We start from the raw sequence: 13,782 nt of genomic DNA, 5'->3' as shown, positions 1-13,782 counted from the left end.
TAGTGACTGCAAACTTTGGGAGAGATAATCAGGCTGTTTGGAGATACAGACCTCTGAGACAATAGTGGCTTTTATCCTGAAGAACAGGATTTCCAAGTAAGTGCCAAGACAGTTTAAGAATGAAGTTCCTGAGCCAGCTAACCCCTTCATAAAGATCCTGTTCTTCACGGAAGGAGGTGTTGCTGTGTCAAAGATCCTCGTCCTTTCAGGAGAAAAATTAATCTGTCAAAAACTTGGAAGTCCTTACTTCAAAATATCACAGTACGTGTCTGTTAAGGGTGATCTACACATACACAAAAGTTAAATCATCTAACAGCACCTACCATCTACTCTTCCACCTAGAGATATGTGCTTCGCTAATAGCACAGCCATTTTTCATTACAGAATGAACCACCACAACCTTAACTCTGCCCACATGAGCAGGGGGGAATTTGGAGTAAGGGGAGAGCTGGAAGTCCAGCATCAAACAGTGGCAGAGTTAAGGTTATAGTGCATTGACTGTGGCATACGAAGGCTGTGCTGTAGTGAAATGTGTATCTCTGGGTGAAGGAGTAGAGGCTACGTCCTGTTATATGCCTTATCTGTTCATTTCCTTGCTTTTGTGGTTTTGCATTAGGTGTTGTGTAGACCAATCTTAACTGATGCACAATGTAATGTTTTTGTGTCTAAATGAATAAATTATTTTTCAGTATCACCCAGCAGTAGTTGAAAAATGTATTATTCACAGTGCTTGAAGAGGGGCATTAATTATATTCCAGTCTATGTATTCAGACTTCAAAAGCATTTTTCCAGGCCTGCTGTCTAATCTCTCCAGCAAAAGGTTATAGTTTATAGGTCGGTGCCTGGCTCCCAAAGAGAGAGCTCCACTTTGCATCCCAGTCATTTAAATCCATGGATGTTGTTTAATTTTTTGTTGCACTGGTTTTTATCTCTCCCATTTTACTGAAAAATGTCAAACCAAAGATGAAGTGTAATCAAATGTATTCTTCAGATCACATTTACATAGAATGCTGCAGAATTATGAGAGAAACACACATACACTAGAAACCTTGCAAACTTTTCACAGAAAAACCTTCTCCCCAGTTCCCCTGAGCTCTCCTCTCACCAACTCACCCACGCAACCCACTGGGATGGTTAGAAGTAGTGGTAAGCATAATGACAAGGAGTGCATCCCAGGGGAGGTAACTTGTCATAATTATCTTGTCTCGTCTCACATATAAGAACTTGGTGAGGGGAAGATTTCAAACAGATTTTAGGGTGGTTGTTGTTGTTTTAACCTTACCAGCTTTTCTATCCCCTGAAGAAATTACCAACATGGGGGTCCCAGTCCTGTAACTGGATATATGGAGACAGATCTTTACCCCTATATAGCGTCCCACTAAAGCTGGGGGCTCCATTCTCCTGGATCAGTCTGTTCAGACTGGATCAGAAAAGTTCAGACCAGGGAATCCACAACAGTTCATTGCCACGTTATCTGTCTAAACTCTTCCGTGAATTCAGAGTTGGTGAAAGGTGTTGGAGTAACAGCCTTGGAGAGTGAAGCCCTCTGTTTATCTACAGAGCTGATATAGCCTGGGCAGTGGCAGGGCAAGTTTCCCACATGGTGCCCTGACTGTGATTTTTAGGGTGTGTGTCCACAGCAAATGAATGTGTGATTGTAGTATGCATATGCTTACTCACAGGAGCTTTAATCTAGCTAACACATGTAACAATAGTAAAGACATGTTAGAATGGACACTGGAACAAGCTAGCAACCCAAGTAAGTACCCAGGGTTCCTGGTGGGTTTGTACTGGGGTGGGTAGCCCATGTCCCCACATCTTCACTACTACTGTTACCTGTGCTAGCTAGATTAAAGAGAGTGTGGGTGTGCCTACCCACAGTACAGTTATACCTTAATTTGTGATGTGGCTATACCTTTGGTGGTGAGAGGGGAGTTCGGTCTCCATGGGCCTTTCAGTCCTTGGCCGCTCTGGTGAGACTATCAACATGCGGTCCAGTTGGTGCCAGTTGTGATAGGGCATTGTAACGGGGCCACCCATCCACTAGGACTTGGACTTAGATCCACCAAACTAATTAAACATGCACCAAACTTGTCCCACGGTGACAATCGTTGTCACTATCGGCATGGATTGGATTCAAACCAGTGATAGAGCTCGTATCGCCAGAGCCATCTGCACCCAACTGTCTTCAACATGTTTTTATTATTTTTGCCAGTCTGAGAAATGTGTTCTAAAGTAACATTCAAATAACTGTCTTAGTTTAAAGGACTCTGGGGTTACACGTTCAGCAGAGTTATAGATTGATCTCTAAGGGAGCAAGCTAAGGTGAGTCTTTTGGAATTTGCTACAACAAAAGGCAAAATACAACTAAATAAAACACAAGTCCTTGAAAGCAAGTCAGTACTAAATTAATGGCAGGACAATGTCTCCTTGCCCACAGCTACAACCACAGCTACACTAAGAAGCAGTTTTCTTTGGAGGCCCTCATTGCAGTTACCTGTGATTTATTCTTTTTTTTCTGTAGCATCTGGAAAGCTCATTTGACAAACAATGCCACCGCAGCAGCTTCCTTCACTCCTGCCAGTACACTGCAGCTGTGATGGGGAAGCTTGAACAGGGCTCTGACAGTGCTTGTATGACAGGTCTCTAAACATCAACTGCTCCCTGACTGAATCCCTTAAAACCTGCAACCTCCACCCCTGAATCTCTGGGCTCTGTGTATTGATAGGGGATGACTAATGCCTCCGCAGCTACACACTGACTGTGTGAAGTCTGAGGGGAACACAGTGGCTCAGTCTGTCAGAAATCTGTCAGCATCCCAGTGCTCTCAAGTCAATCTCATGCGCTCGGCTGTGTTAGATGCAGTGCAGCAGATTGTGGACCCAGAGCAGATTCAGTCATGAGCTGCTTTTGATATTTCATTTCACAGCAAACAGGAATTAATAGATTTTTTTTTTAGGGGATCCTAATTTGGGTGCAGCTGGGATTCTGTCCAGCTAATAGATTGGGTCAGCTGAGAGGGTATAAAGCTCTTTAGATTTGAGGGAGCTGATGGAGTCTCTTATAATAGAAATTTCACACAGCAGAGAGCTGAACCATGAGCTCACGTCTTTTCCCATGTGTTGCTGCACTGTGGACATTATGCATCTGAAGATTTCTCTAGCTAGATTAGCAGACATGCAAGCTAATCATGTCTCTGAGACCCACAAACTATCTCACCCTCCATCAGTTTTAGTTCAGAACATTTCACAGGCACATATAATATTCTGCACATGATCACATGGTGTCTTTTCCATATGCAGAGGTTTTTTGCATTAACCCTCCCCTCACTGTGGAGATGACATGTTGCATCAGGCCCGGCCTGCCCTGGCCTTGGAAAAATAAGGTGCATTCCCCGCACCCCACCACACGCATGCTTACCTCACCATGTTTGCATCTTTGGTAAAGGTGAATGCAGTGAGTAGGGCTGGTTTAATTTTAGAACTGCTGCAGTCTCATCAGATCTTGCTGCAGTTCTGTTTGGGAAAAAAAAAAGGGGGGGGGGAAGCTCCATTACAATACATTTGCCAGGACTGCCTCTGGTGACCTGCTGTTTTGCATATCAATATGCATCTTGCAGCACTGCTTGCAGAAACACATGGAGACCAGAGTCCCAGTGATTTAGTCATTTGCAGGAGGAACAACAGGGAACTTTCTGCCTCTAAACCATTGGTTCCCAACTGTTTGCGCCTCTAGAGCCAGCAGGGTTGGATTAAGGTGATCTGTGGCTCCCTGCACGTAGTACTGTGGGGACCTTCATGGCCCCTTCCCTATGCCATATTCCTGCCCCCTATGCTGCAGTAGCTCTGGCAGCATGCCTCCTCTACCATTCCACAGAGATGTCCCCTCATATTCATTTGTTTCCCTCAGGGGTCCCTTCCTGCCTTCTGACAATGGTGGAAGGTGGCAATTTTGATAAATGGTAACTTTTCCTGAGGTTTATCTTGATTATCCCAAGATCACAAGCAGCTTTTTTTAATAATTGAATCTCATGAGTTCTGTGATCATATCACAAGGATTAATGTCTCTGCCAGTTTCAGTGCACTTTGAGATTATTGTGACAGCTAGTCGAATTCACTGATCAGCCCATCCAACCCCTACTCTTAAGTTTGAGTATTTCCACATCCATCCCCTGTGAATTTTTCTGTGGTTTGCATTATCACTTGCTAACTACACAGTGGTAGGACACAGCGTTTACTGCCTTTTGAATGGTTTTCCACTTGGAGCCTAGAAATGTCACAAATAAATCTTTGGAGAACACACACACACTTTGTGCAAGCCAGATGCTTTAAGTGTCATAGGATGCAGGTGAGAGGATTGTTTGAGACATTTTTAATCCTTCCAACCCCAAACATCAGCTGCTTCACCCAATATCAAGAAACCTGAGGCCTTGTCTACAGTGGGTGTTCAGCCACTGTTGTAGCTGCACTGATGTATCTGTATTGGTGCAAATACTCCCTTGCCACCTTTAGCGGGGGAGGTAGTGTGACTTGACAACAGGGAGTGAGAGAGTCCAAAACGTGTAGCCAGGTGAGGGCTGTTGCTAATTGCTGAGGCTCCCAGTAGCTGGTGTCCAGTGGCAGTAAAAACTAAAAAGGCCAGTTCCCAGAGGTAGATGAGACCCAGGATTGTGCAGATGGACCTTGTGCTCACAGTGGGGACGGAGGCTGATGTCTTTGCAGACTGAGCTTCCCCTGACCCAGCCTTGTGGCCACTGTCAATCTGACCCCCTTTACGTGGGGCAGGGGAAAGAAGTTGCACGGCTGAACTGAATTGTTTGGTTTGTCACCAAAGTTCCGTAATCCACACCTGAACCAATTAAATGCCTGGTACGTGAGAGCTGAGGTGGGCAAAGTAGCTCCCCCTCCCCAAGGTATAATTAATAAACTTGCAGCTTGCCGATTAAACCCATTCCATGGGCCTGTCAATCATTCACCTTCTATCCTAATCAAACCCTAAAGCGCACATTCTGCTCTGGTGTGAATGCTGACTTGCACCAGTGCAGTTTATCATGGTTTGAAACGGGGCTTAGCCCAGTGTTAGGTTTAGGGGGGCAGAGTCGGAGGAGGGACTGGGAGGAGCCCAGCTCTCCTCCCTGCTGCCCGTGCAACAGGCAGGAGCTATATGCCTGAGGAGAAGCCAGGACTGAGAACTCCACCCCCTGCTCTGGAGCCCGAGCACGCCTAGGAGGATGTGCAGCTCACTTTCTCTAGTGTAGATCCCCCATGTGCATCAGCTTAGGAAACTAGACAAAACTTTTAAAATATTGCTTGTCTAACATGGCAGCAGACGCTGGACATTAACTGAGCTCAAGCCCAGTCAGACAGTAGCAGTTTGGTGCATATCAGTGGCCCAGTTTGAACTCCAGGTGTATTTGCACACACATGATTACTGACAGGTCCTTTTACAGGGGGCGCTGTATGTCAGACTCCCCCCCCCCCCCCGCATTACCCAAATGACTTCAGATTTGCATTACTAACCAGGTCCTGGAGCCCAGTAAGTCACACCAGTTTATAAGACAGTAATGGTATGCAAGCAGATGTTACAGCACTTCGAAAAATCACCTCTTACAGAGTAACCTTGTCTCAACATTAACTCCGGTGCTAGCACTCCTCCATAATGTTAATGAAGTGCTTTGATGTCCTTGCATGGAAGGGGCTACTCAAGGGTATTATCATGGCTGAACCCAAGCATACTGTTATTTTGCATATCTAAAAAGTGCCATCATGGTACAGTGCTGGGTGCATTCACACATGCAGACAGATTAGACTGAAAAGGAACCCTGGCTATGTCTGCCAATATTATCGTTGGTTAATGAAGATAGATAAACCCCTGTACACATATTGCAGAGTCAGTCCTCTGAAATAACCAAACCGAAATAGATCACTTGGCAAAGTCAAACTGTACCCAAAGAATTTGGAAAAAGCACATCTGTTTATTTTTAAACACTGATGTATGAGTGTATGTTTGTGTTGTTATTTCATAGTACATGCCAGGATTTGGTAATGAATGTGTCTCTGAAGATCCACGCTGTCCTGGAGCCTTACCAGAAGGACAGGTACTGATTCTTTTTTTTTTTTTTAATAGCAAGGAGTAGCGTGAGCACCTGTTCCTCTGCTATTTTGCGTCTCAAGATGCTACTATGAATCTCAAGCCTGCCACTACAGAAATGTTAAGGAGCCTCCTTTTTGCAGCATTAGAACTGTGCATTAGTATAAGTTATAGTTAAGGGTTTCCAGTCAAATTTCCTATTTTCGTCATTCATAACTTTCCAAAGTTTTCACCTTTGAGGCTGAAATTTCCAGGCCTGGTCTCTGTCCCAGAGTGATTTTTGGGGAAGGAGGTTGGAATAAAAATAGTTCAACTATGTTTGAGAAGGAAGGGGGTGGGAAATAAACATTTTCCTCATTATAAAAAAAAAATTCATTTGACATTTTTCTCTCAGCTCTAGGTCTGATGTGGACTGGGATAGAAGCTTGAAATCTGGGAGAGAAATAGCCCTACAGAGGAGACCTCTTCCAAATCAAAACTGATTTTGATTAGACTGAGCGATGAGACCATGATAGGGCAGTTTCTCCTTTCTAGGGATGGGGGCAGGGAATAGCTAAACTTAGCTAGTCATGAGCCGACAGGCTCATTACAAAAATGTTAAAAGTGAATAAAATAGAATAATTTATTTCCAAATATATTCGTTTTCTAAAAAAATACTTTTCCTTGTTCTTTAAATAAAGGCCCCAGGCCTCACTTTCTCTCACTATCCAACTTCTAGAAATAAGAGCAAGTCATCAGGGAAATAAAGACTATGGGCCCAGATCTGGTTTCATTTACGTCAAAGTAAATCCACTAAGCCTGATTCTCCACCACCTTGCATGTTGTGAAAGTGGTTGTACTTGGGCAGGGTGGGCATAATACCCACCCGCAGCAGGATGGCAGCATTTTACACCCTGCTCTGCACTCTGTAAAAGTATAAATGCACAAGGTGCAAAGATGTGCAGAATTAGGCCCTAAAGCATAAACTGTATGCATAGGAGGAAAGAGTTAAGATTGTATAGAGAACCTCAACTCTGGCATTTCCTGACTTCTGAGGGCTTCTAATATCATTGTTTTTTTGCTGGGAGTGTATACTGTAGACAGTTAAACACAAGTCACAGATGGGTTAAATGCAGTCTAGAGGCCCACCTACCTCCACAACGCAGCCTACATAACTATAAGTGCTCCATCCTGATGCTTGGCATGCTCATTACATGCTGGGACCTGTAATCTCCAAGGGCTGCTCTATTTAAAATGAGGGCAACTGCAACCTGCACCAGTTTGTGCAAATTAGATGCAGCAGCCAGAACCAATGGAAAGACAGAGAGAAGTGGGGAAGTTTGCACCCGGCGTAATCACTGAGCTTAGCGTTCTGAAACCCTGCACAAATGCAAAGAATTCCACAAAGGCCACCAGAGGGAGCTAACTCCATTAGCATCTGGAGGCACTGTCCCATTTTTAATGCCCACTGTAGGCATCTTTTCCCTAGCTGAGGGGTAGTATAGTTAGGGGAACCATGGCAGTGATGGAGGGAAGTATACATTCTCTGTGCAGTGATTGTATACTTACACACATTTGCTGCAGCTCCTGTAGGGCTATGAAGCCATGGGCCTTTACCAGCACTTTGCAGACAGTGCAACTTTCTTACCAAGAGCCAGGTAAACACAAAGCATGGGAAAGGAAATCCCAGTTCTGGGATCCGGATCAGCCCCTCCAGACATCTTAATGATAAAACAATGTGCTTGATAACCTGACTGATGTTTTGGTTGCTTTATTGATGATTCCCCCATAAGTGTTGCTGCTTAGTGGTTGTTGTAGAACTTGGTGTATACCCTAGCCTCCTCTTGGATTCTTTAGAGCACTGTGTAAGTTCCCGTGTATAAGGAAATGGATCTTAGAGGCTGGCTGATACCCATTGTATCTCATGAGAGATGGAGGCACCATGCAAATATCATCACTGGTTAACCCTGTTATCAGTGAGCAGAGGATGAGGCCATTGACAAGGTCCATACCATTCTGAGCGAGTGGACTATGCTCCAGACCACCTAGAGGAATTGGGAATTTTCTTTGTGGTGATGAGACTAATGCTAATATTTGTGCAGTTGTCTTTAATCGGTTTCCATCATTTTCTCTTTTGGTTTAGAATAACCCTCAGGTCTGCCCATATGGTCTGTATGCAGAACAGCTCTCGGGCTCTGCCTTCACCTGCCCCAGGTCCACCAATAAGAGAAGGTACCGTGACACTACCCTGGGACAGCCATGATATATTGCTGCGTGCAGGCAGCAAGGCTGGTGGTGAGATCTGACTGTATATACTCAGTATTTCCTGAGCTTGTAAACAACTCTGCTGCATGCTGGGAGGGTGGAACTGTTTGGACAGGAGAGGAAAAATCTCAGTGGAGTGAAGTAGGGGGTAGATCTTTTATGGGGGATGGGAAGGCCATGCTGGGAGTGGGGTGGGATGCAGATCAAATAGTGAAGGAAAGAGAGAAGGTTTCGGTAGGATCAGGGGAAAGGGACAAAAGGTCTCAGGTGAGGGTGATGAGGATGAGCTGGTGAGGAAGAAGAAGGTCTCATGGAATGGGATCTGTAGGTGAAGAGGGAGGGATAGTTTCTCTGAGAGGAGGATCTCAGTGCTCTGGGGAACAAGGTGAGGGTCTCAGCCCAGTTGCTAGTGGCATCACAAAAACACATCCTCAGAATTGGCCCTTATTGGCCCCTTGTTGGCAGTGTCAGAAGATGGGCTATGGGACTTGAACTTTCCTCTCATCCTAGAGAGCATCCCTGTGGGTCAGGGTTTGGCCCACTGGCAGCGGCTGGTGTGGGGGAAGCTCCCACTGCTGCCACTGGGCTGTATTTGATCTCTAGCTAAGTAGAGGCGTCGGTCTGTGGGCTGTCAAACTGGCACCAGCATGCAATTGACCACAAAGAATTCTCATCGGATGCTGGAAACAGTGAGTTGCTGTTTTGAAGAAAAAGTCCTGAAGTTCAGGCCATTGCCTGATTGCAAGAGATTGGTTTATCATGTCACTGCTCCCACAGAGACTTTCTGTCCCCTCCATTGGTTGATCAAATGAAAGGCAGATGCATCATCAGAGCTGCCTACCAGTGCTCTGCTCTCCAGGCTGGTGCCATCTCTCAGCGTGCGTGGGAAAGGGGATGACTCATTCATCAAATGTCCTTGATGGAAATTTTCCATTTCCCAAGGAAGAGCTCCTCCCCCACCCCAAACTGAAGTGAGCAACCTTAACAAGGCAGAGAGGCTGTGGCATCCTTGTTTGTTGCCTTCCTGATTATCTGGCCACCTGCCTGGTTCAAAGCCCATCTCCTGGCTTAGCCCATTTTCTGTGTGCATGTTAGCTCAGGCACCAGGTGTAGAAAGGAAGAGAGGCTCAGGAACTGGCATAGTGGACAGAAAGGAAGTAGAGTGCAGATCCATTTATCCAAAGGTTCAGGGTCTTGCGTTATGTCAGGGCTTCATAGGAAGGAAGGCCTGTGGCAGAAAGTGGGGCTAGGGTGGCACTCAAAGCGCAGGCCTGACTCCCTCTGCAGTGTTTAAAATGCAAACTCAGATGTGGCTCTTGAGCCCCTCTCTCACTGAATGGTTATGCTCTGAGCTCCCGACCCCATAGCACAGTACAGAGCAGGCCAGGTGGTTTTTCAGGATGGCCAGCTTGTAAGGGGCTGTGCTTGAAGAGAGAAATTAGAAGGCAAAATAAACTCAGGAGACAGAATCACACTTTCGTTTCCTGGAGTTTGGTTAAACAGGTTTGCACTGAAATTCCCATGCTGTATTTACCCTCTAAAGCCCAGTTTCCTCCGGGGAGCAGGTGTGTGTGTTCACCCTTTCATTGCTATCCAGACAAAACTGTGTTTCTAACTGGAAAGTGGCAGCACTAGTTAAATATGTTCACCAGGGAGGCAAGGAGTGCTGGGCTGAGCTGAATTGCAGAGCACGTTGCATCTGCCCTGCTTTGGCTGTTGTGGATATTTAATACGGAGAGACCCCAGTCGTCGGCAGGCAGGATCAAACCTGGGACCTCTGGAGCTTAGCGCATGAGCCTCTACTGTATGAGCTAAAAGCCAACTGCCTCTTAGCTAAGGCTGTAGAGCAGACTCATTTAACTCTCTCTCTAAGGGCTTGTCTTCACTTACATTTTATGGTGCTCTAACTTGCTGGCTCAGGGGAGTGAAAAATTACCCCTCTGAGCACAGCAAGTCTGAGTGCTTTAAAGCGCTATTGTAAACAGGCTCGTGGAGGTGGCTTGCTTCCACGTGACCACACTCACACTTCAAAGCACTGCTGCGGGAGCGTTTTCGCAACAGCACTTTGAAGTTTCCAGTGTAGCCATGCCCTAAGTGGTCTCAGTGCCACTAGATGGGACAGATCACCACACCCAGGAGGTGTGTGGGTTACAGGGCTGCCAGGGGCGGGGGGGGAAGTGGGGCAATTTGCCCCAGGCCCTGGGCCCTGCAGGGTCTCCCACGAGAATATAGTATTCTATAGTATTGCAACTTTTTTTATGGAAGGGGCCCCCGAAATTGCTTTGCCCCTTGAATCCTCTGGGCAGCCCTGGTGGGTTACAGATATGCTGCATTCCACATGAGGCATGGATGTTTCTGTTCCACACAGTGGCAAATAATAAATTGCCCAGTGACCCAAACAGACAGTTTCTGGAGCACAAGTTGTTTCTGCTGCAAGGGAAAGTAAATCAAGTCATTCAGTTACATCCTGTTCAGCAAAGTCTGCAGCTTTGGGCTGGGATCTCATTAGATTTCATAAACTAGACAGGGACGTGTCTGGCTAGTGCTTGGATCGAGATCTCTGAAGAAAACCCACGTGGATTTGGGAACCGCTGTTGATGAAAGAGTAAGTGATGGTAAGGCTAAGATTTTGTCACGGATATTTTTAGTAAAAGTCACGGACAGGTCACGAGCAATAATGAAAAATTAACGGAAGCTATGATCTGTCCCTGACTTCTACTAAAAACATCCATGATAAAATGAGGAGCCTGGGCAGCTGCGGGTGGGCTGGAAGCTCCAGGGTCCCCCTCCACTGAGGGCTCCAAACTCCGGGGGTTCCCCCTGCCGCCATGGAGGCTGGGAGTTCTGGGGGTCCCTTCTGCTGCCCATGGAGGTGGATAGCTGCGGGGGCCCCCAGGGCGGCAAGGAGCAGCAGGGGTCCCCACTGTTGCCCACAGCAGCTGGGAGCCCTGGTGGTCCCCCCTGCTGCCCACAGAGGCGGAGAGCTCTGGGAGTCCTGCCTGCACTGGCTGGGAGTTCTAGGAGTTCCCCCTGCCGCCCGCAGCACCGGGGAGCATTGGGGGGTCTCCCCTGCCACCCACAGTGGCGGGAGCTGCAGAGATCACTCCATTCTTAGAGGCAGCCAGGAGTGGCGGGGGTCCCCCCTGCCACCTGCGGGGACAGTTAGTGGCAGGGGTCTCTCCTACTGCCCACGGTGGCCGGGAGCTGCAGGTGGTCCGCCTGCCACCAGCGGCAGCAGGGAACCCTGCAGCTCCCATGACTTCCGTGACCTCCATGACTAAATCACAGCCTTAGTGATAGGTAACCCAGTGTGGTGCTAGGGGGTGTCAACTTTCATGAAACGTAGGGTCTGACTACCTGTGCTCACTAACCATCCCATGGCACTGTTTGCAGGAGTACGATGTTACTTCCAGTAACCTGCCAAATGCAAACTCTAGTAATTACCTTCTGCCTGCCTATAACTCCCCTGTAGTTTTAGGATATATCTTCACTGCACAGTCAACCCGGTTTCTTACCTGGGTTATAGGCCAACCTCCCTCCCATCCACACAGAAACTCTCTGACTTGCATTTTAGGTACTGTAAAACCAGGCTAGCTGACCCAACTGGGGAGGATTAGAACCCATGCTTTGTTTTCACTCTGGCTACAGCCCAGGACACAGGCTAAAGTACTCAAGCATTGATAGTCCTCCAGTGCCTTCCCACAGTTCCCCAGGAGGTATAGACAAGTTTTCCTGCAATTGACAGAATGGACTAGGAAACAATCCCAGAGCATCTCACTACACAGAACCATGGGCTATGCTCCCAGACACACACAAGCAAGAGGAGAAACAGTGTGGACACAGTAACGGGGGTAGGGCTTTGCAGGGTGGCTTCTCACATCCAGGCTCAGCTAACCCTGGTGCCAGTCATCCCCATTAACTAGGCAGTGAAGAGACACCTTTAGTTAAATACTATGTTCTTCACTGCCAGCTTTCAACCGTTGTGTAGTGTTGCTGTGTGCTGTTAGCCACTGAATTCAACCCCAGACGTGGCTGCATTTCCATGAGAGATAAGGTTATACATATTCATATGTCTGTGTGTAATTATGGCCCATAAAGTACTTTGGGATCTATATAACTGTGAGGATTGATTGGAGAACTAACACACAAGAGGTCCACCTGATCTCATTGAAAATTTTGTAGGTGCTGTCGAGCACAGAAACAGCTATTTGGAGAGTCTGGGCTTGGTCTCACTGGTGTTTTCTTTCTCTGTAGCTGGCTGTATAGAATTCTACCCTCTGTCTGTCACAAGCCCTTTAAACCCATGGATCAAGGCCACCTGACACACAACTGGGATGAAGCGGAGGCTGAACCCAACCAGGTAACCAGATCTGAAGAGAGGGAACATCAGTATATGGAAACTCTATGACTGTGTTCAAAGGCAGTCCCACCATGCCTAAAACACAATGGGAACTGCACTTTTAAAATGTTTGTTAGCATGAATCTGGCACTGAAATAAAGACGTGTGTTATTAAAATCCCAAAGACATATTTTGGTTCTGACAGTACTATAACAACAGATAACTGCTCTTCCTTAGTCTCTTCCATCCAAAGATCTCCATGCGCTCTACAAACAGTGCTCAATCCTCCCAAAACCCCAGGCAGTAGAGTAAATATTCATATCTCCGTTTTAGAGATAGGGAAGCTAAGGCACCGAGTAGTTAAGTGACTTGACCAGTCAGTCACACAATGAGTCCCTGTGACTAGAACCCAAGAATCTTGACTCCCAGCACTGTGTTTCAACTACTAGAGCATGTTTCCTCACCTACATATTAGCAAATTGGGTGCTGCCCTTGGTCTCTTGGCTGATAATCAGCACAGCCCTTGTAGTCACCAAATTTGGGCAGTGGTCAAGGCTTCCGCCAAGCCATGGTCCCATGCTTGCCATCTCTGCTGCTGCATCTTCTCAGTAGGGCAAGATTAACCTTTTGTGGGCCTGGCTCCAAACATATTTGTGAGCCCCCATGGAGGCAGTGGAGCATGGCACGGGAAGGTCAGTCCCCGGAGTGAGGGGGCAACCAGAAGCAGTAAGGCATGGCAGGAACAGTCCAGACCCATCCAAAAGCGCTGTTTACAAACCAGCAGTTGCCAGATGCACAGTGGTCCACCGGGCCCTGTGCTGCCAGCATGTCCCTTCACCCTCGGGGATAGGCCTATGCTGTGCCACACAGTGCCTCCACCCAGCACCCCCCAATTCTCTATTACCAGCATCCCCCAGACCTGTTATGCCCAGTGCCTCCCCACAGACTTCCCCATCACAACTGCCCAGCATCCCACACAGAACCTCCACTCCCTAGCACCCCAACACACACAGACCTCTCCCACCACGCAGTGCATACCCAACAGACCCCCCCCGCCTAGTACCCAAAATATACAAATCTCCCCCAGTGCCCTTGCCCTTCACAGCCCC

General features: G+C 47.2%; 1 protein-coding gene across 1 annotated transcript in view; it reads left to right on the top strand.

Annotated features, from left to right (window-relative positions):
- HGD (homogentisate 1,2-dioxygenase) overlaps positions 1 to 13,782 on the top strand; it is a 65,557-nt gene that overhangs the window by 17,590 nt on the left and 34,185 nt on the right. Inside the window, exons 3-5 of the mRNA XM_030534291.1 lie at positions 6,026 to 6,097; positions 8,213 to 8,301; positions 12,589 to 12,694. Coding sequence (XP_030390151.1) covers positions 6,026 to 6,097; positions 8,213 to 8,301; positions 12,589 to 12,694 — 267 coding nt within the window. The remainder of the gene's footprint in view (positions 1 to 6,025; positions 6,098 to 8,212; positions 8,302 to 12,588; positions 12,695 to 13,782) is intronic.

Source organism: Gopherus evgoodei, chromosome 1 (genome assembly GCF_007399415.2).
Source record: "Gopherus evgoodei ecotype Sinaloan lineage chromosome 1, rGopEvg1_v1.p, whole genome shotgun sequence".
NCBI lineage: Eukaryota > Metazoa > Chordata > Testudines > Testudinidae > Gopherus > Gopherus evgoodei.
This window is presented reverse-complemented; position numbering and strand designations above follow the sequence as displayed.